The following is a 21,137-nucleotide window of genomic DNA, read 5'->3' on the forward strand; positions in this document are numbered from 1 at the left end:
AGCCATTATTCAAAATGCTTCTTTATTCAGAGGAGGATGTCTTATTGATCATCATGGTATTATGTTATTGGACAGAGAGGACAGAAAGCAAGATGCAGCATTTAGCAGTTCAATTTACAGCAACAGTTACTGGTCAAAAACAGCAACCAGTTACAGTAAAACAGAGTTTGATTTCACCATGTTGGCAAACGACCACCTGTCTCACTGCACCCAATCTGTAGACTCTCAGCAGAGGTTAGAGGTCACCTCAGTCTGGACCAAAGTGAGCAGTTTGAGTTCCATCATGAAGGCTTTGAGGGTTTCTTTAGCACAGCGAAGTGGTCGAAAATGTTAGCATCCTACATTAATATTAAAACTGTGTTGACTACAAGCCCCAGAAAGCATTTCAACAACAAATGTTTGATCATGGCCTGAAATTTCAAAATGATATCAAAAACCTTTTTTGCCAAAAAACCTTCAAAGATTTCACTTGTAATTATTAATTGAAATCGGTGTTAAAGTACAGAGTCAGAGAGGTTTAAAATTAATCAACCTGAGTTCAATTTACTCTCAAGTTACTTGAATGTTACATGTTTTGCCAAATCCAAAATTGTATTAGCACAGTCTAAAGTCAAAATGGGCACACACAGCAAAGTAGCTTGTTGAGATATAAAATACTTTAAGAATCCAATGTGTTTTAACAGATCAAACCTGACATACGCACATTTTTTAGTCCAAGATTTGCACTATCTAGGGATCTAACCACTGCAGCCCCATCTGTTGTTAGACGCCGACAACATGTTTTTATCCTCTTGAGAAATATAAAGTGAGAAATATTTTTAAATTCTCTTAATTATTTTCCACTTTTCTCATCAACCCATGATATTCTAGTTACTCTCGTCCCTAAATGGGAGTTAGCAGTATGCTATAGGTGTCTCCTCCTTTTTTATAGTGGGTGTTCACCCCAGAACCTCAGGAAGCAGAAACCTAACTTTACCCTCTAGGTTCAGGTTCTGCATTTGTTTCCACTGCCCTCAAACTGCTTTGGAAACAAGTTCTGGGAGCTAAATATCAGCACCTCTCAGGAGGTAGTACTATATCGATTTCCAGGAAGTTGAAGGAGAACAGCTGTAGCCCCAATAATAGGCTGTTGTGTGACTGCAGAGAGACACAGACACAGTACATCACTGTGCTGCACTGCAAAAGTATAAATGCTTGAAACTGCACAGGCCACCTGTGTAAACGTGGCACAAATCAAGTTTAAAGAGCAACTAACCTCCACAGAAGAGTGAAAACTCGATGGAACAGTAAAGCAGAACTGATCTTTACCCTATAAATTCAGACTATGGGAAGCTCCAAGTAAGTTCCTGTTCATGTTATCGTCTTCCCAACCCCTCAGTAGTAGAAAGTTATGATCACATACAACATACAATATGACCTAAATATACTATTAGGAATAAGTTGGATATGTTGAATTTAAACGTATTGACTTTTTTGTTGTTTTTTGTGTTCTTTGGGACTTGTAGTTGCCTTCTCTTCTGCTATAGGAACAATCATATCTTTCAGTTAGTATAGCAGAATCCTTTAGCTTGTTTGTACTGGTGATGCACCCATGTCTGTCCACGGGGGAAATGTCCTTTAACTTCCTGTAGTGGCAACTCAGTTCATCTTCAGTTAACGGAGGAAAATAAAAGTAGGCGAGCAAGCAATAAAGGAAACAAGTTGAAGGAGGCACAGACAGAAACCATGTTAGCACCATGGAAGATCCACCACCTCATAGGCGAAACAGGAGGCATGCTGAGGAGGAGGAGGTGGCATTAGGCGTATGTTAGGAGTATTTTTATCCAGCTTATTTTACAGTCGATCATCATCAACAGAGCATCCAGAGACGTTAATTGTTACAGTAAATAATTCCAGTATTTTACATTTGTGATCCAGCGCGCCTCATGTGGAAGAAAATCTGCAGGATCGCTTCATGGCAGAAAAACAGTTCGAGGGGCATGTTCTTGTAAGATACACGGTCGTAAAGCACGATGGAGGAATTACTTCCAAATTCTTTATCCTCTTCCAGGAAGTGAGAGCAGTGAGGCTGATGGATAATGTAGTTTTAATGTAGACAAACAGCAGCAGTAAAAATCATCCACTGCTTCAGTGGAACAGAAGCAACCAATCAATGGATTTCCTGGCTGGGGTTAAACCAATCAGAGGTCTCGGTGGAAATTAATCAGCAGCCCTTCGTTAACAAGCTTCGCTAAGGCTGCTCGGTTTAACGTCATGCATTAGCAGTCCTGTGTAGCTCTCTCAGACTCTTCATCCTGTTGCCCCACCTCCTCCTCTTCCTCCTCGTCTTGCTCCTCTTTCTCGCTCAGTTCCTCTCCGATCACGTCTAGCCGCGCCTCCTGCCCCTTCAGCACCTCCTCTTCGTCGTCATTATGAAGCCTCGCCTCCTGCAGCTGCAGCCGCCGCTCCTCCACCAGGAGGAGGCGCTCTCTGACGCCCTCCACCGCTGCTGCTGTGTCGCTGGGACTTCCAAAGTACTGCTCGCTCCTAAAACGATGAAAGGTTGGGTTAGGAGTGTGTATTATGTAGGGCAGATAACAAGCTAGTATTACTAATTTCACATCTGCCACCTAAAGCTTCCTACAAGGTAACTGTTTGCAAACAAGTTCACAATATCAACTTGAAAATATGTTAATGTTAATGTAGGATTAAGGCTGAGATTGAGGTTAAATATGAAATTGTTGCAGTAAAGCTCAGGTTAGGTGTCCTATAAACAAACTTCTTAAGTGAAAAAACAAAGCTTGTCTGTGTATGTGTACCCATCAGGGAAGATAATAGGCATGGTTAATCTGTCCAGCAGAGTTTTTCCTGAAGAGTCGACTTCATCCAGGGATTCCGCCTCCACACATTCCTGTTGGAACACCTGAAACAGTAGCAACACGTACTCAAATTAAGCTTTCAGTGTTGAGATAGTCTTTAATAAGGTATTTCAAACGATTCATATTCACTTGATTTCCACAGATATTCTAGTGAATTCTAGCCGATAATAACAGGCTGCCCGTGCACAGATCAAGCTGTACTTATATAGACTATACGCAGTGAGGTCTCTCTGCAGCCTGTCTCACCCTCTCAGCGGCGGTGTGGAAGTTCAGAGCCAGCTCCAATCTCTGTTGTCTTTCCTCCGCGCTGACGCTGAACTGTTTCCAGACCCGGTTGAGTCTTGGCAGCGTCTCTCCAGACGAGCGCGTCGTACAGCGAAGAGACTGACAGAGAACAACCGTCGCCTGCAGCAGCTGACGGCCATAGTCATACGTGCTCTGTAAGAACATACAGGAGGACATAGAGGCGAGCAGAGGGACAGTTACTGCCTGTTACTGTTTCGATTTCTAACCATTTCTTGTTTATTGCATCTTAAAGTTAGCAGGTTTAGATTTTCAGCCATGCTACTAAGTAATTACTACTAAATACTGTGTCTCACCTGAGCTACGTCCACAAACTTCCTGTGTTTGTCCAACATGGTCCTTGTCTCTTGAGAGTCGTCACCCAGTCTGATGTGGGTCTTCAGCAGGGCGTCCAAGAGCTCGCTGAGCCACTCTACTGCCTAAACACACACACACACACCACCTCATCAGTATAAGTGGAGCATCTGTGTAGGTGTGTGTGTGTGTGTCACTGTTGTATGTCCTACCTGTAATGCATCCTCTTCACATTTGAACAGTTGGACCATCTGCAACATCTTCAGTCTTCGCACATCCACCATGTCCTCACACCTGCAACACACACACACACACGCTATTAAAGGCTTCATTAACGTAATAGTAACAGTAAAAGAGCTGCTGTCTGTGTGCAAGGAGCAAGATATAGAAATAAAGGCATTGTGGAATGACTGTTAAGTCTCCAGCTGTTTGAATCTGATCTCACAGTCCTATAGTAGATAGGTATATAGAAACCCCCTCAGTGTGTCTCTGTTGATCTCTGCACTGAAAAGAAAAAGAGGAAAAAAGTTACCTCTGCTTGCGAAGCTGCATCTCCTCCATCACAGCTTGGATGTGCTGAACGTTGTCCTGCTGCTCCCCAGTTGGACTCTCAGTCTCAGGCTCCAGGGACCACGACGGTTGACTGCACATCTGCTCCAGTACCAATCCCCCTTTTTGACGTAGAGAAGAAAGACCTGCCTCTGCAACAAGAGGATGTTGATGTCACAGAGGAATTTTAATTTTAATACTGGTGCAGGTATAAAAAGTGTATGAACTAAAAAAAAACTATAACTCTGGAGGAAAATTCACGAGATGTATCATTAAGGGCACAAACCGACTGTCTGTAGCTTTTCCTCCAACAGTTTGAGGTTTTGCTGAATTGAAGCTCCATCAGCTGGAGCCACGTCAGCACAGAGCATGCCCAGTAAACCGTCTAACTGCTGGGACAACTGCAGAGACAGACGTGCAGAGATGTTTGCTGTGATGGCAAACTAGGTCTGAGGAACGCATTATGTCAGAGAGTATAGTTGTAACACATGCATTACCTCCTGTGTGGTGCTATGGAAGGCCTGTGCCGCCTGCAGGACGTTCTGCCGGCTCTCCAGGTGAGCCGCCTGTCGGTAGCAAACATCGCTCAGCTGCTGCTGCAGCGCCTTCAGCTCTGTAACTTCCTCCTCCTCCCCTCCACTGAGCAAGGCAGCGATCTGCTGGTTCAACTCCACATATACCGCAAACCACTCCTGTACACACGCAAACACAGAACCAGAATTAGTCCAGTGTAAAGCTAAAACTAAATCTACTACAACACCACTACAACAACAGACGTCCCTCACTTGAATACGGTTGTCCATAGTTTATTCAAGAGTTTTCATTTCTCTAATCAATCTTACTACGAGCATGACAATAACTTTACTCTGTACTCTCTTGCCTGCTGTTCTTTTTCAATCAACAGTCTGTCTGTGACTGAAGTGACTGTGTCATCTAAAGATCTGTTTTTTTAATCCGATTCACCAATTAGTCCTTGTCAATCAAAGGTGTGTGTGTCTGTGGGTGTTCAGCGTGCTGCATTACACTGTGCTGGCTTTCGATCTCCTCGTGTTTCTGCTGCAGCGCCTGAGCCGCTCGAATCGAGTCTCCGATTGCCTGGTGGGTCTTCAGCAGCTCTGAACCTGGACCCTGCAGCCAGGTGACCACCTGAGAGAAGGAATAAAGACACAGAACACAGACTAAGTGTTGTCCTTACAATGTGACAGTGAGCCTGCACACGCATGAAACTGAAACAGCTAAACTGAATCATTTCCTCATCATTTTATTATTAACATCTGTGACTTTGTCCGGACGTCTTCAGTGATTCAATCTCAGTGAGTCTCTATGCTGCATTGTAGCAGAAAAACCAGCAGGGGGCCCCATTCTCTACACATCTCAGATGGAGTTCACATGTTTGTATTGTATCATAATCATATTAAGATTTTCTTCATCACTGTTTGTCAGTGTCTTTTTTTTTTACAGAAATAGTTTTTAATAAAGTTAAATTTCTGTTCAGTTCATAATTTTCTTGGTTTTTGGTGGCAACACAAACATGTTACAGTTTACAGGACACAGGAAATAAACAAATACCAATTTGTCAAATGTATCAATAAATAATTATTTATTCATAATTTCAGGGACATTCCATGGATTTAACAGTACACACAATGTTTTTAATTAAGTAGGCTCAATATTAGGCTGAAAAGTTCATCTTTAAACTTTATGTTCCAATAATAAAGCCAAACATTTGCTTCACAGTTTACACAACATGTGTGTTTTTATGCTTATTCAATTGTTTTGTTTAATTTTCTAATTAAAACTTTTATAGTTTCCTCAATATAATATAAATTGCAGTTTAGTTTTGCAGCGAGCTAATGTTTTGTGGATGTTTAATAAGAAGACAGATATGAAGTGTGTCTGTTGAGGAAGAAAAAGTAACATCTGGGACTGTCTATCCAGATGTGTGTGTGTGTGTGTGTGTCAGTATCATGATTTAATTGTATTTATCAGGTCAGTGACGCCTTAAAGAGCTAACACACACACACACACACAGTTTGATCCAGAACTAGGCCAACCCCCCGCCTCAAATCCTTCAGGCTAGCGACCGACATGTAGCAGTTACCATGACAACCCCAGGCTCAACTCCAAGACTGTGGTGCTACCCATCAGCCTCCGGGCCCGCAGGAACCCCAACAACCACAGAAGGATCTACTCCTGCTGGATCTGAAGCTGCTCACTGACGTCAGAATCAGGGCTTTAAGGAACAGCTACATGTTTACACAGAGCTGTCAGTGGGTGGAGGACAAGTTTGAAGTGTGTTGATGATGATAAGTTACCGTTATTAACGGGATAGTTAGATGTTTAGGAAATTCCCTTGTTTGTCTACTTGAGGAGAGTCACATGAGAAGCTAAGTCAAGCATGTGGACAGGAGTAGTGAGGGGTAAAACCACTAACACAATGAGACAAATTGTGTGTGTGTGTGTGTGTGTGTTGGCGTTACCTGCATGACCTTGGTGTGGATCTCGTCTAGCTGTGTGCGTTTGTTTCGCTGCCTGCAGAGTTCCTGGTATCTGGTGTACTGCTCCCTGAGCGAGTCCAGCAGCTTCATCACCTGAGGCTGAGCCAGCAGCTCCTCCTCCATAGGACACCAGGCTGGACCTGGACATTCAAAGAGAAGTCAGGGAGAAAGCCTGCGATGCCATAGGCCAGGACCTGGTCTTTTCATTTGCAGGACATTAAATATCAGTACAGTCTGTAAGGACATGGTTGTAACATGTAAACGGCAAAGAGCATATTCTTCATCTAGCAGCATTTAGTCCCACTGTCATTAGATTGATAAGGAAACAGTGAGATCAAGTTGTTTTACTGTTTAGCTACTTCAACTTATACACACCTTTAAAACATTTTACCATCAGCGGAAAAGAGAAAAAACTCTGAGGTAACAAGTGTGTTTGGCAAATATAAAATCTTGAACTTCCACATGGGGGAAATACAACATGTGGTTCAGTTTGGAGGAGAAAACAGGCAAAAAACTTAACAAGTGCCATTGATTCATTCATACTGTGGTCTAGCACAGTCACATCTGGCTGAGTGACAGCTGTTTTCTCACCTCCCTGTCCTGCTCCTCCTCCCTCAGAGCCGTTAAAACGACGCTGTTGCAGCTCCGACAGCAGCTCATGACCTACAGACACACAGACAGAGAGAGAGAGGCTTGGTTTGAGATTTAAAAAAATCATCAGACAATAATGCATCAGTGTTTGTGTACGTGCTGATACATTATGAAAGGAGCTGGTAGAGGGAGGATGGTGGTACCACAAACAAAGACTCCTTTCACCTCTACGCAACACACTGACACAGACTGTTCAGCACAGTGAACACAGACATCCATCCATCCATCATTCACCCATCCCTAGTGTCTATTTAGCTCCAGTTCTTATTTACAGCCACCTCCCTGCAGGTCAAGCTGAGCCCATCCTGCCAGACACTTAGAGACCTAAGTCGTTCAGTCACGGCCCAGCACTCTAGACCACAAGTGGGAGTAAAAACACAAGCATGCCGTTGTGAACGCGACTGTATTATTCTATTGACTGCATGAGCTTATGTTTTACCACTTGAATATGAGACAGGAGACACAATTTTCAATTCTTATTCACATCATATTTCACAGTTTATTACAGAGCTTTTATTTTATCAAATTTTAAGGATGTTAAAATCCGGGTGTCAGTGACTGTGACTGCTGGTGTCTCTGACCATCGTTATTATTAAAAACCCTCTAAATACCTCATCTAACTTCTCCAAAATCAGAGAAGATCATAAATTCTTATTCTTTCAATAGTTTATTTATTAGTATTTACCATTATATATTGGCTTCATGAGTCTGAGGCATCAGACCAAAATGTAAACATTAAAATAACATTCATACAGTATAACGATATGCATGTCAGAGAGGGGTTTAAATAAGATGATATTTACCGGTCTGCAGGACAGTCTCAGGGTCGAAGGACGGCAGGAGGGCACAATCAGCTGATCTGCAGAACACAGAAAAAACCTCAGGCTCTGTCTACTGTTAGTACATCTTAAAATACAGCTCTGTGCGTTTGTGTGCGCGTGTGCGTACTTGTCCTTGTCCACCGAGCTGCTCTTGTCACTGTCATTGATGATCGACAGCTCGTCCAGCAGTGACGTCGACTCCTTGGTGAACTTCTCAAAAACCTGCGACAAACAAAAAACAAAAAAACAACCGTGATCATACGGATCAGAAGGTTTCAACAGCGAAAAGACGTTTAAGTAATTTGGATAAAATAGTGACCAGTCTCTTGTTGAGCCAGTCGTTGTGGTCATAGTCCAGACTTCCTCCAAAGTCGTCCGTCAGCTGACAGGGCTCGATGTAACGAGTCAGCTTATTGGCCGAAACCAGGATCACCTGACAGGAAGCACAGAAACCAACATGAAGTACTAATCATACTAATAAGACAAAAACAATGAGAACATTTTCATAGCCTTATCCTAAATGTCAAGTTCTATAATAGTCATATGGTGATTAGAATATTTATTTTACACTAAGTTTATTTTGGTTTTACATTTTTCACATTGACTTTTTTTAGACCCTCAAGTGAATCAGATAAAAGGCATAAAAGGAGTCGCAAGGGTGGAGAAATACTTGCACAAGTCTTGTACTACAGGTCTGAAGAACCCTTATCACAGAAAATTGTGCCTTGGTGAATGCCACAAATTCCCATGAATCACCTGTATGTGGCTCTTAAGAGCAAATCTGTTGCAAACAAAAGACTTCAGAACACATGGAGTTCAAACAGGTGAAAGTGGAGTTCTCACCTAACTATAATCATCAGGCTGAACAGTCAATGTGACGTAATTCAAATTGCAGCTTTGGTGACATGATACCTGGATCGACCAGCCCTCTCACTCTGTTTAATCTCAGAGCTGATGTTAAAGCTTGCTCATGCCTTGACCTGCTTTGCACGCGTTATACTAACACATAACACCCACACTACTTATTACACACAAACAAAGTCAACACAGCATGAATACAATCAATTACTCACAGGGGGAATGACTCTTAATTTCACATTAAACAAATGATGATTAAAAAAACAGTAACACTGAAATAATAAATGACTCTACATATATTAACTTTTCTTTTCTTTTTCAGAAAAACACAAGTAATTAAGCACTAAAGTATTTAATTCACATACAAACATTTTAAATATCACCGAACAACAAACACAACTCACTTTAACCTTAAACACTGTTTTACAGGGAACTTTCTGACTCATTACTCAAACATTTGGACAAATTCTTAAGACAAGAGTTCTTGGATCACAAGACGAGCTGGTTTTTCTGGGACTTTCTAAATAAAGATAAATTTCCTGTGAGCCGCTCTGAGGTTTTACAGAAGATTCACTGAAGAATAACTAAACACTTTTAGCTTTAACTTCAAAATTTAGACGTTTACCACTTTTTGTGTGTCTGTGTTTTGTCCTGTTCTCTGTCTTAACACTCAATATAACGCTTTTAACTGCGTTTGTGTGAAATGTTGCTGGCAACAAGACAGCTGGTGGTGACTGTGTCTTACAGTTGTCACTGCAGCAGATGATGTCAGAGAAACTGGACTCAACACAGCGTGTGTTGGGTCAGACTTTAGAGCAGCTGTATGACACACACCCTGCTGGGAAATACCGTACAAACACACACTCCATAGTTTAGATGAGTAAAATTTCAACACGGTCCCTGTGAACTCTCTTCCAGTAAGTGTGTTTGGAGTGTGAAGATTAAAATAAACTGTAGAAGATTAAATGTTTTCTTAGATTCAGTCCTTGCACATTATTCATCAAAGTGCCAAATATTTATACTTTCTAAATCCATTTAGTATGAACACTGTGAATAATGTGAATTTGAGTGTTTGAAAAGCCAACTCTTAAAAGTCCAACTGTCCTTGAAAGCACCAATTGCAGAGCTTCTGAAGTGCACAGTGGCACTGGCTGCAAAACAAATAAAACTACAACAAAAAAAAACAGTGTTGATGATGATGGCAACTTACAAGTTGCTCCAGACACATCAACTTGCTCAGGTTACCATGACAACAACTATAGAGCCAGAAATCTGGGTCACAGTGACTACTGATCTCTGTCAGTAAAACCATCTGTTGTAATAGAGGAGGAGAAAATCTCAGAGACAGAGACACACACACACACACACACACACACACACACACACACACACACACACACACACACACACACACACACACACACACACACACACACACACACACACACACAGTGATCCTGGCTCAGGTTTCCAGCAGCACTCAGGACAGTTAATGATGCTCAGGGTTATTATAACTGGCTCTGTTTCTCTCTGTCGGATATCAGGTAACAAGACAGTGCAGGAGCATGTGTGTACATGTCTTTCTATAGTTGTGGGCTTGTCTTTATTCGATACCACTGTTGGGAGGACACTGACTGCTCTTCACAACAAACAAAGTGACGTTAAGAGGGTTAGAATTAGGTTTAGGGCTGAGATTCGACTTCAGTCGTAATGGTTAACGTCAGGGTAAAAGTCTCAGGAATGCATTATGTTAATGAGACATTCTGACATGTTGATGTTTCTAAAGAAAAAATGTGAATTAGGTTTTGTGGCATCCATATAATAGTTTCTGAGACAGATAGACACCCTGCTTGTTTTACATACTGTGTACTCAGAAAACAGATGATAGCCAGTTACAATGATGCCCTTAAGTCTTTGGCTGTCACTTGGGGTTGTTTTTTACCTCATTAATGAGTGTTTATCCTGAAACAGTTCAGCAAACAGCAGCTGAGAGACTCACCTCAAACCCCAAGCGGTCTTTCTCCTTCCAGAAGCAGAAGTGTGTGACCTTCTTATCCCAGAACTCATCTGGCTTCACCACACAGACGAGCGACACCTCGGCTGGGATTACATTCTGAAACAGCAAAAGCATCATCACTCTCAGCTCCTCAATATCCCGACAATGTAAAGCAGCCATTCGTGTTCTCAATGGGAGCCATGTTTCTCTGTACAGGGCGATGAGGGATAGTAAATGTGTGTGTGTTGTACCTGCAACATGAGCACCACAGTCTTCACAATGTTCCACTGAGACTTGCGTCCATCCACAATAACAGTGAAACCGCGAGCTTTACACTTCTCACTGGGAGAGAGAGGAAGTATTTTATAGAACAAGGATATCATTCACTGTCTGAATAACACACACCAGAATTTACATACAGAGTTTCCTGTTATTGAGTTTCATCCAAAGAGACTTTACCCAATAAAATCTAATCAAATAAATAGTTTCTCCAAAGACTAAGATAAATGTGCAAATGGCTTCTGAAGTATCTGAAGGGTGCATTCACATCCAAACACTTTCCAAATCAGAAGTTGCAACTAAGAAAATGCGCAAATATGGAAATGCAGGAAAGGGTGGGGGTCATCTTATGATCATGGTTGTCACATATTCAGGCCAAATTTGGTTAAGACCCGAGTTGTAGTAAACCAGAACAACCATATAAGCCTTTTACAGACCAGCTAAACATGCTGGATTCTTTCCAAGATGCAAACTACAGATCCAGGAGCTCCTCAGTGACAAGTTCATCCCAAATACGTCCAAAACATTAAAAAGCCAGACTAAACAATCTTTGATTTACAAAACTGTACACAGACACATACCAGACCATGTCCACTGCTGCCAGTACTGCTACTACAGCCTGTGTGTGTGTGTGTGTGTGTGTGTACCTGGGGATGCTGAGAAGATAGTCCAGTGTGGCGCTGAGCTCCTCCATACTGGTCTGATCTGAACAGAGAGGGATGGTCAGGATGAGACCACTGCGCCGGTCTTTGCCCCCTGCAGACAGAAAAAGAGAGCAGAAATCTGATGAGTGAGAAAACTACATGTCACACTGAGGACACACATGTAGACGTGTTTTATCTCTGTGTGTTTTACCCGACAGAAACGCTAGTTTCTTCTTGAGGACGGGGAGGATGGTGGTGGCTTCCATGGTAACGTTGGACATCTGTAGACACACATAGACACAATAATTATTCCTCCTGTCCTCACAGCCTATGATAACGTCCACAATGCTAATGCAAAATACAGGAGGCAAAACCCAAACACTTTATTTGGAGGCTAGTCCACAAGTCCAGTGTTTCATGATATCAGACACTAGATTTGGAGGAACAGAAATCTATCAGTTATGATGACAAACATGCTACAAGTCAACACAGCAATACTATAGGATAACTATTAAACACTGAAGCAGCACTGACACAGAACAAACCGCAGCTGAAGAGCTACCGGAGCATTACAGAGACAGCACAGTGGTTTTCCAGAAGGATTTTCTCTGACCTGGCATTTCTCCCAGCAGATTCAGACTCTTGGCTTCATATTTAGCTCAGCCTTTTGATTTATTGCCCGTTTTATCTGTGCAGTTAAAGCAGACAGTCGATAAACCATTCAGTTACATTCTAACACTTGGTTGGTTACTTTAATATCTGTGTATTGTTTAACTATAGTAAATTGATGCTATATTGTAAAAAGTGCACTTCTAATGGCCTTTGTGTTTATAAAATGTACTTGTTCTTTGCTTCTCTTTTCTATAATTACAGTGAAAACTCTTTTTTCCAACCAGCTTCCTTCTGTGTGTGATGTAATCCTACATGAGCAGAAAATATTCTGCCAACGTAGGAAAAGTTTTGGGTGGTTCACAAGACAAATGGAGCCCATTTAAAAGCTTTCTATACATATTTAAGTTTAAATCTGATCAAACTACACAGTCTTCCTGAAGTTGCCAAGCTATATTACGAATACATGTAAATAACAATTATGTTGAATAAAAAAAGTTTTCCTTAAAGTTTAACTTTAATTGTTGGTTTATTTTAGCCATGAACAGCCTATATATGGATATATAATGTTAAAGAGAAACAGAATTCAAGTGAGATTTCATATTTTAGCACTGCATTTTTTTATACTTTCATACTTTTGCAGCATTTTGACTTTTAGAGTCTGTGTCAAGTTTTAAACTTTTACTTTTGGTCCAGATGTTACTGTCCTCGTCATTAATTGGAGGATTTGTGATGAGAAATGAGTCAGTCTGTGTGTCCTGCTGCAGGGTTTCACCTTCATCCACCTCCTCCTCCACCTCCACCTCCTCCTGTCGTTGCAGCCTGGGGCCTGGCTGCAGCCGCAGGACGGCACGGCCCCGGCTCGGCTCGGCTTGTTTCGGCTTGGTTCGGCTCGGCCCACAGACACAATGACCTACATTGAGCGGCTGGAGGCTGCGGCTGCTGCGGCTCTAACCTCTCTCACCGCAGTCTCCATCCAACAATGTCGACAACTTGGGGATCGATCAGTTTTTAGCTTTGACCACTGATTTTCTTACCTTTCAGTCAAATCTGCAGCATTTTACACTGTCCCGATTTGTCCTCCGGCTCTGTCCTCTGTCTCTCCTTCGCCTCTGCAGCGTTTCCTCTCTCCTCCTCGTCCTCTCAGGCTGATTTATCAGCAGAAACTGGATCTGTTTTCCATTAAAATAAACACTGAAGGTCTCAGTTTGTTCTCCGTTTGCTGTGAACAGTGGAAACACAGAAAGCAGGCGTTGGACCTCGCTGCTCTGCGCAGCCTCAGTGAAGCCGTAAACAAAAACCTGACTTCCTGTAGCGCGGCATTCAAAATAAAAGCCCGTGTGGCGACGAGGCTGGATTTAATAAAAATGAAAAGTTGTTTACTCGCACAATACATGCCCATAAACCAACTAGAGTTGAAATTATTATGTTAGTAATTAGTTAGCTGAGTCACATAAATTATTTAGATGTTATGTTTTTATCTAAGTTCTAAAACATTTTGAGATCAACTTCACAAATGTGACAATTTGTCATTGTCTTTGCTTTTCATGACAAATGTCTTCAGGGTTTGAGGTGTCAGTCAAGGCCTTTCAATGTGATTGTGTTGTATTTCACCTTTTCAAAAGTTTATTTCAATTTATTTATAACATATCTTGATCTCAATATTGGATTTTGGCCAATTTCAAATACTTTGTGACACTTGTGATGTGTGGGTTATCTCAGTTGGTCATTCCAATGATGATAAAACTTTGGGCTCATACTACTCATTACCTATGTGTGTTTATAAATTATAGTCAGACTTAATGTAAATATTATGACACACATATTATTATGTGTGTTTATAAGTGATATTCAGCTTGTGATAACTACAAAAATGCAAAAATGTACTGTAAACCCTTTTTTGTTAATATGGTAATAGGGCAAAACAATTTCCCTCTGGGATTAACAAAGTTTTTTGAATCTTGAATCTTGAATAAATTTTGTTTCATCGAGTACATAAGAATAAATCTGCTCAGAAAAAGTTATACAGAATATTTTTATTGTTACTACACAGCAGTTGGTATTTTTCCCCAAAATTGTCTGTAAAAATCTGCTGCTTTGCATTTTTTATGGAAAAAAAACAAACCAACATTAAAAAAAAGCTATGCCTCTATTTTGAAGGCCTTATTCTCCTCTTCCGGTAAAACCTTGTGCAGCTTCATGAAGTCGAAGCCGTGTTTCCGGGGCGGGTCCAAAGGCAGACAGGCCACGCCCCGTGTAATTTAGACCACTGGGGCGTTCACGAACCCACAGAAACTGCAGAAACTGATATCTGAATTATAATAAAAGACTTACAAAGCAGCCTGGTGTATTATGTACTAGAGACGAAGAGAATAGAAGGACTATAACAGAACTGTTGTGATTTAAATCAATATGTAAAAAGATACGTCTTTACTATGTGTTAACTGGATTAAGGGCCACATTTATATAAACTTTCACATTTACAGCAAATTGACATTCATCATTCACTCACTAACTCACATACTCATTCATTCATTCATGTCACCAGTGTTTAACCAGTGTTTCAAACCATCAACAGCAACACATGATTTGGATCTTGAATAAGGTTGAAGATGGTCAAAGCCCTTTGATTTGTCAGAAAACTCAATAATAAACTAATAAAGTCTTATTGTTTTCTGTGGCTTCCATTTGTATGTGTGACAGGAGTCTTATAGGTTAGTTGCACAGACAGTCTCGAGTCCCATGATCTGGTGTTGAATTGGTTTCTCTTCATCTTTCAAACAAGACATAGAGGCCCACGGACACCTGAAACTGGAAGCCACATAAGGAGAGGTGTGGTCATTCACACTGTATTGGAAGTACAGTATTTGTGCATTGTACATATCTCATTTTATACTATTTAAATAATAAAAGTCAGCTCTAAGATGTTCTCAAACCTGTTCTGTTAAGTTTGAAGATTCACAGTCAGATTCATAGACTTCATTCAAACATGCACTAACGCTGATTCAGATTGTGAATTATTGTGTTATGTTCAGTTCAGTACAAGAGCAGGGGTTCACATGACCTTTTAAATAAGTGTAATGAGTACCAGAAAGGAAAGTATTACAGTTTATAGTTGCAGTTTTTTTTTGCTTTGTTAGCAACTGTTTTGCATTTTGACATGAATTAACTACCTGCTGTTGGAGCTTTGTTTATCACTGTTAAGAAGTGACATACTTATTTTTTGTGTTAATAGTTTTATGCAAAAATTATTCAAAAATTAATAATTATGAGCATTTTTAGGATTTCTTAGCGTTGCCGCCTCACCAGCCTCATCTCTGCTGGTGAGTTAGTATATCCTGCACTGCTATGGGCTAAAAGCAGCACAATTCCCAGAAATCAAAAACATGAACTTCACACCTTTAGAGGTCTAGACTTAGTAAAAACTGAGGTAAAACAGCACTTGAAGCTCTCAGCACTACCACTGAAGAGGACCGAAGATGCAGCACATACTGTACATTTAGCAGTGTAATTTGACTGACCACTGTATTTGTCCCATCTCCTGGATGGTGTCAGGATAAGGTTTCCTGAAGGTCTCTGGCAAGAGGATGTAGAGAGCAATACTGAGCAGCGACAGAGAACCAGCAAAGATCCATGGCAGGGACACGTGAAACACAGCTGCAGAACAGATTCAGTCAGGTGAGAGTGGTGTGTTTAAAAATGAATGGTACATTTACATAAATTAATAACATTTTTTGTTTTGTTTAGATTTTTTCAGAGATCTGCCTATAAGATGTTGACTCATTTTTGCAGGGAGTAATTATTTATTAGCATTCTAATGCTAATAAATAATTATTGTAGATGAAAAATGAACCTTATATGTGAATTCACTGGTTTCATTTAGGACAAACAATGTAAGTGAAAGTTTTTACCCAGCTGCATTAGATAAGGGGAAACACAGCACCCGACTCTGGAGAATGTGGCACAGGATGACATTGCTGTGTTCCTGATGACTGTAGGAGAGAGCTCTCCAGTGTGCACGTATGACACCGCAATGCCATTCAGAATGCCAAATTTACCCAGCAGCACCAGGGACAAGCTGAGAGCTGGTTGACCTGCAGAAAGGTGGAGAACTGTAAGCCAGTGATGAAGGAGACAAAGTTCATCAAACTTCTCCCCTGAAGTTTAGGCACGTTTTCCAACTATCCCTGTTCTGCCTGCTACTCTGCGTTTTTGGAACATTAGCTCCTATTGGTCTTACTTACTGTGCAGTGTGATCTGAATGAGTATCAGCGCTACTGCCCCCACCAGGGTGAAGCCAATATAGGAATATCGGCGGGGACACCTGGATACCACCAACCAGTTCACAGCATACGCTGGGAGCTCAACAGCTGTAACCAAAAAGTAGTTCAGGAAAGGGCTGCCGGAGAGACTGGACATGTTGAATGACAATCCAAAGTAGCTTACACTTAAAGAAAACCTGCAAATAAGAGAGAAGACAAAATAAATCTTGCCATTTGTTATTGTCCTACGGACATAATGTAATGAATGCTGATTTGGCCTTTCTTAAGTTGTTCAAGTTCAAGTTAGTAGTAGTGCAGCTAAAAATACATGTTTTGCCCTGAAGGTGGTGACGAAAGGTCATGAAGACATTAAAATCCAAGCAAACAAGGAAGAACTAGAGGAAAACGTCCTGAATACCAGTAGAAAGTGCTTGAACTTACCAGACAAGCCACAGTATAAGTGAGGTATGTCGAATGTTAGAGGTCCTCAGCAGGTCCAGGAAGCCGAGGGACTTCTTGTTTTCTGCTTTTTCACACTGTGAAGAAACTTTAGTATAAGGAGCTGTGTTTTTGATTGAGTGAAACAAGACTGAGGTTAGAGTTTCTCACGTTGTCTGACAGGAAGAAGCCATGTGGAGGTTCCACCTTGTTCTCCAAAGCTGCTGAACTTAGAAGGAGTTCTGCCTCCCTCAAGCGGCCACGGGATATCAACCAGCGAGGAGACTCTGGAATCTGCCTGGTTGACACACCAACAAACACAAATATGTATTCTCCATAACAGAATTAGAATAAAAGTTTGTGACAATTGTGTTTTTAGGTTGTCTTACCACCACAAGGGGACACAGGCCAGGCCAGGCACAGCCATCATCAGTGACAGGTGTCTCCAGTTCCTGACCAGGTAGGCGCTGCCAGGCAGCAGCATCATGCCAGTCACCCACATACAAGGCAAGCAAAGACTGGAGAAGAGAACTCGGGTCGAACCAATCAGAATCTCTGAACCTGTGGAGGAAACACAAGTATACAAGTATATAATATTAGAATCTGCCCTCCAGCCCCCCATAGACATCAACAAGAAAACAATGGCAATAGATTGTAAAACCAGTGCATAGGTGGATAAAGGTCACTGGACAATAAAAAGTAAATACACAAACCTAGAACAAACAAAACGATGAAGCAGGCGATCTGACCCATGCCCATCAGGAAGTAAAGCAAAGTGAAAACGGGCCAGGATGGAGCAAAAGCCAGAGCGATGCTGGAGATGCTAAGCATGGTGATGGCGCCAAACACAACTGGCTTCCTGCCAAATCTAAAATACAAATGCAACAGAATGGTCAACAGCAACAACAACATAATGGGAATGAACAAGCCCACAGTCATCCAAACCAACAACAGAAGAAATGAATGATCATATCGCAGCTGTTGACAAAAAACTGTTTAAAATTAAATTGAAAGGTACCGGTCAGAGATCTGTCCAGAGATGAAGCAGCCGCACAGTCCTCCCAGGAAGTAGGCAAGAGAAGTCAGAGGTTTTTTCCACTCTTCATTGCACACCAGGTTAAACTGGAATATGATGGACAACTTGGAATAATGAGCATATGCAACAATATATACTGTAGTAATACAGCAAGGACAGAAATTGGAATATACATCCCTCACAGGAATGCAACCTTAAATACACAAGACATAACACAAGTCTCCAGTCAGATCACAGTCTGACATATAAACAAGAAAATGCATCACACTCCTTCACCATTTAAATTCAGTGAAATGTATTTTGAAGTTATCTGCACATTTTTTAAAAGACAGTCATGTCCTTATGTATTCCTGGATTTATTTCACCACCATCCACAATGTGTTTTTATTTATTCTCACTGGCTTTACTTTACAAATCGAGAAGTTGCAACATTACAACACACTGGCAGGTGACATTATGATGCAGGTCCAATCCAGTCTTTTCCAGTCTCTCGTCAATGATTGGTGGTCACTGAGAAGCTCACAATGTCCTAGTACTTTTATAAACAGGACCAGTTCTGACCAGACTGTACTATGCAACAAGCTGCAGTTGAAACAGAATCATGTGTTTGTCAGCCTAACCAACAGCAAACAAGCCTGCTGGACGCTGTGACTTTCATATTCTTCCACACAAAATGTGCAGGTGTGAAAATGTCATAATGTTCAATGGAGAGTGTGGTTGTAGCTGCAAGTATAGTCCCCCTGTTAACAAATGTGCTGACTCCCACAAAGATATAGAGATGGTGCCATTTTCATAACATAGAAGAATAATATGATACTGTAGCTAAAAGCAAAGCACAAATGATTTAACTCTTTCCTCCTTAGATATTCCATAATTTGTTTTATTTTAGTTATTAATTAAGTGGTAAATAAGCAGTGAAAAACAAATGTTTAACAGACAGGTGACAGGAAAACCCTAGCCCAGTCAATGATTGGTCACAGACCAGATTCTTTCACAACACTAACATACAGTAGACAGAAGGAGTAAATACAGTCCCTATAAAAAGTATTCAGCCCCTTGGACATTTCATCCTTTTATTGAAATTATAAACGAATCATGGTCAACTAACTACAGCAGAAAAATTCCCTTATTACTGTCAAAGTGAAAAACAGGTTTCTACAAACTAATGTCAATTAAATAAAAATATGTAAGGTGAAATCAGTGTTTGCATTCCAGACATTTGGTGCTAGTAGTCCCACAGTTAGTGAAATGTGGTCACCTGAGTGCAGTGAATGGATCTCAAGTGATTTCATAAAGAAACTTGTGTCTTTAAAGTCTGGTCACTGGTTAATCAGTATTCCTGGCCACCAATTACCCCATGAAGACAAAGGAACACTCCCAGGAACTCATAGAACAGGTAATTAAAAAGCGTAACTCAGGGGATGGATACAAGAAAAAAATCTCCAAGGCACAGAACATCCAGAGTTTAGTGAAATCCACCATCAATAAATGGGAGGAATATGGCGCATGTCTAAATCTGCCTAGAACAGGCCGCCCCCATCTGAATGATCGTGCAAGGAAACTAGTGAGAGAGGCCACTAACACACTGATGACTAGTCTGAGGGAATTACAAGCTTCAGAAACTAAGACAGGAGAGACTGTACACTGACACCAAGTCACGACTTGAGTTCTCCAACAGGCTTTAAAAGACTCCATGGTCCAGGGGAAGAGGGTTCTTATGCCTGATGAGACCAATATAGTGCTTTTTGTCTATCAGACTAGACTCTATGTTCGGCACACACCAAACACTGCACATTGCACACTAAATACTGATCTGAAGGGGGTGAATATTAATGCAAACACTGATTTCATCTTATAAATTTTTCTTAATTGACACAACTTTGTAGAAACCTGTTTTCCCTTTGACATTAATGAGGTATTTTCCTGAAAATGTTTTGTTAAAGTCGCCAACTGTTATTGACCATGATTGATTTATAGTATCAATAAAAAGGATAAAACATCCGAGGGGGTGAATAGTTTTCATAGGCGCTGTAAGTATTACTACTTTCAGTAGGTGCAGTTGCAAATTCCTCAATAACAGTAGTAGCAGCAGTAGTTCAGTACCTCAGTGACTACAGTAGATTCGTAGTACTCGGTACTGTAGGTCCATCCATCCTTACAGTCCTCTTGCTTCAGTTCAGATAGGACGAATTCTGGACTTAATCCCAGTGCAGACAGGTTCTGAACCTGGTCCAGGTCATACCGGCTGCAACTGCTCCTCTCAGACAGCACCCCCACCTGCTGAAGAGGAAATATCAACTTTATTATGTACAAACTACACTTCAGTGACAGCCTGGGAACCTCGTTCTACAGTAATCTGCAGGAGGATCACAGCTTGGCTACAGTAAATCATCACTGACTTGAGTTGAATTTAGGTCCCCACTGGTTCCGAACTGTTCTGTGATGCTGGCCTGGATCCAGTCCTGGCTCATATTCCTGTCGGCAGGGATGTGGCAGTGATGGGGGGGACTAGCGAGCAGAAAGAAGACAGACAGGAGGTTGTATCCACTTGGGATGGCCATAAGACAGAGAAGGAGGAAAACTCGCCTCTGGAATCGGCCCCAGGTCCCAAGGAACGACACCAACTCCTCGTAGTCCTGCATGTTAATCAGCTGATACTCTAATTTTAAATCTATATCTAATAAGTTTGACTGCAAATATTTTAAAACTACATAAAATAGTATATTCAAATACACCACAACAATTATCAGGTGTAAAAGTGTCTAACAAATTAACATTTTAAGTACAACAACTACAAATACAGTTCTCAGGTACTCCAATAAACATCAACCTGTGTCTGCAGGATTTCGCTGTGACCTGCTTTATCAAGATAAGACAAAAGAACTCCACCTCTCCTCCTTCCCCTCTCATCCACCTCATCTCAAAAGTCCATGTTTGTATTGCAAATACTAACAACAGCAAACTTAATCTCAGAGGTAAATTATTAGAACAAAATAGTTACTAAATGAAGAAACATCCTGGTGACACTGCTGGATAAAAAC

General features: G+C 41.1%; 2 protein-coding genes across 2 annotated transcripts; both read right to left on the reverse strand.

Annotated features, from left to right (window-relative positions):
- Positions 1-5: 5 nt before the first annotated feature.
- On the reverse strand, positions 6-13,635 carry sestd1 (SEC14 and spectrin domains 1). The gene is made up of 19 exons (XM_026375899.1): positions 13,398-13,635; positions 11,963-12,032; positions 11,755-11,863; positions 11,080-11,170; positions 10,832-10,945; positions 8,294-8,407; positions 8,102-8,196; positions 7,957-8,012; positions 7,094-7,165; positions 6,485-6,642; positions 5,028-5,150; positions 4,502-4,696; positions 4,291-4,405; positions 3,988-4,156; positions 3,668-3,749; positions 3,458-3,580; positions 3,105-3,296; positions 2,799-2,902; positions 6-2,526 (listed from the first exon to the last, which is right to left on the reverse strand). The coding sequence occupies exons 2-19, from the start codon at positions 12,030-12,032 to the stop codon at positions 2,259-2,261; spliced, it is 2,250 nt and encodes a 749-aa protein (XP_026231684.1). The 5' UTR covers positions 13,398-13,635; the 3' UTR covers positions 6-2,258.
- A 772-nt stretch (positions 13,636-14,407) lies between these two features.
- On the reverse strand, positions 14,408-20,914 carry LOC113172867 (solute carrier family 22 member 4-like). The gene is made up of 11 exons (XM_026375905.1): positions 20,496-20,914; positions 20,200-20,376; positions 18,079-18,182; positions 17,774-17,928; positions 17,450-17,621; positions 17,232-17,358; positions 17,064-17,158; positions 16,605-16,819; positions 16,272-16,454; positions 15,882-16,017; positions 14,408-15,171 (listed from the first exon to the last, which is right to left on the reverse strand). Exons 1-11 carry the CDS (start codon positions 20,736-20,738, stop codon positions 15,069-15,071), a joined length of 1,710 nt encoding a protein of 569 aa, XP_026231690.1. The 5' UTR covers positions 20,739-20,914; the 3' UTR covers positions 14,408-15,068.
- Between the last annotated feature and the right edge of the window lie 223 nt (positions 20,915-21,137).

Source organism: Anabas testudineus, chromosome 21 (genome assembly GCF_900324465.2).
Source record: "Anabas testudineus chromosome 21, fAnaTes1.2, whole genome shotgun sequence".
Taxonomy (NCBI): Eukaryota; Metazoa; Chordata; class Actinopteri; order Anabantiformes; family Anabantidae; genus Anabas; species Anabas testudineus.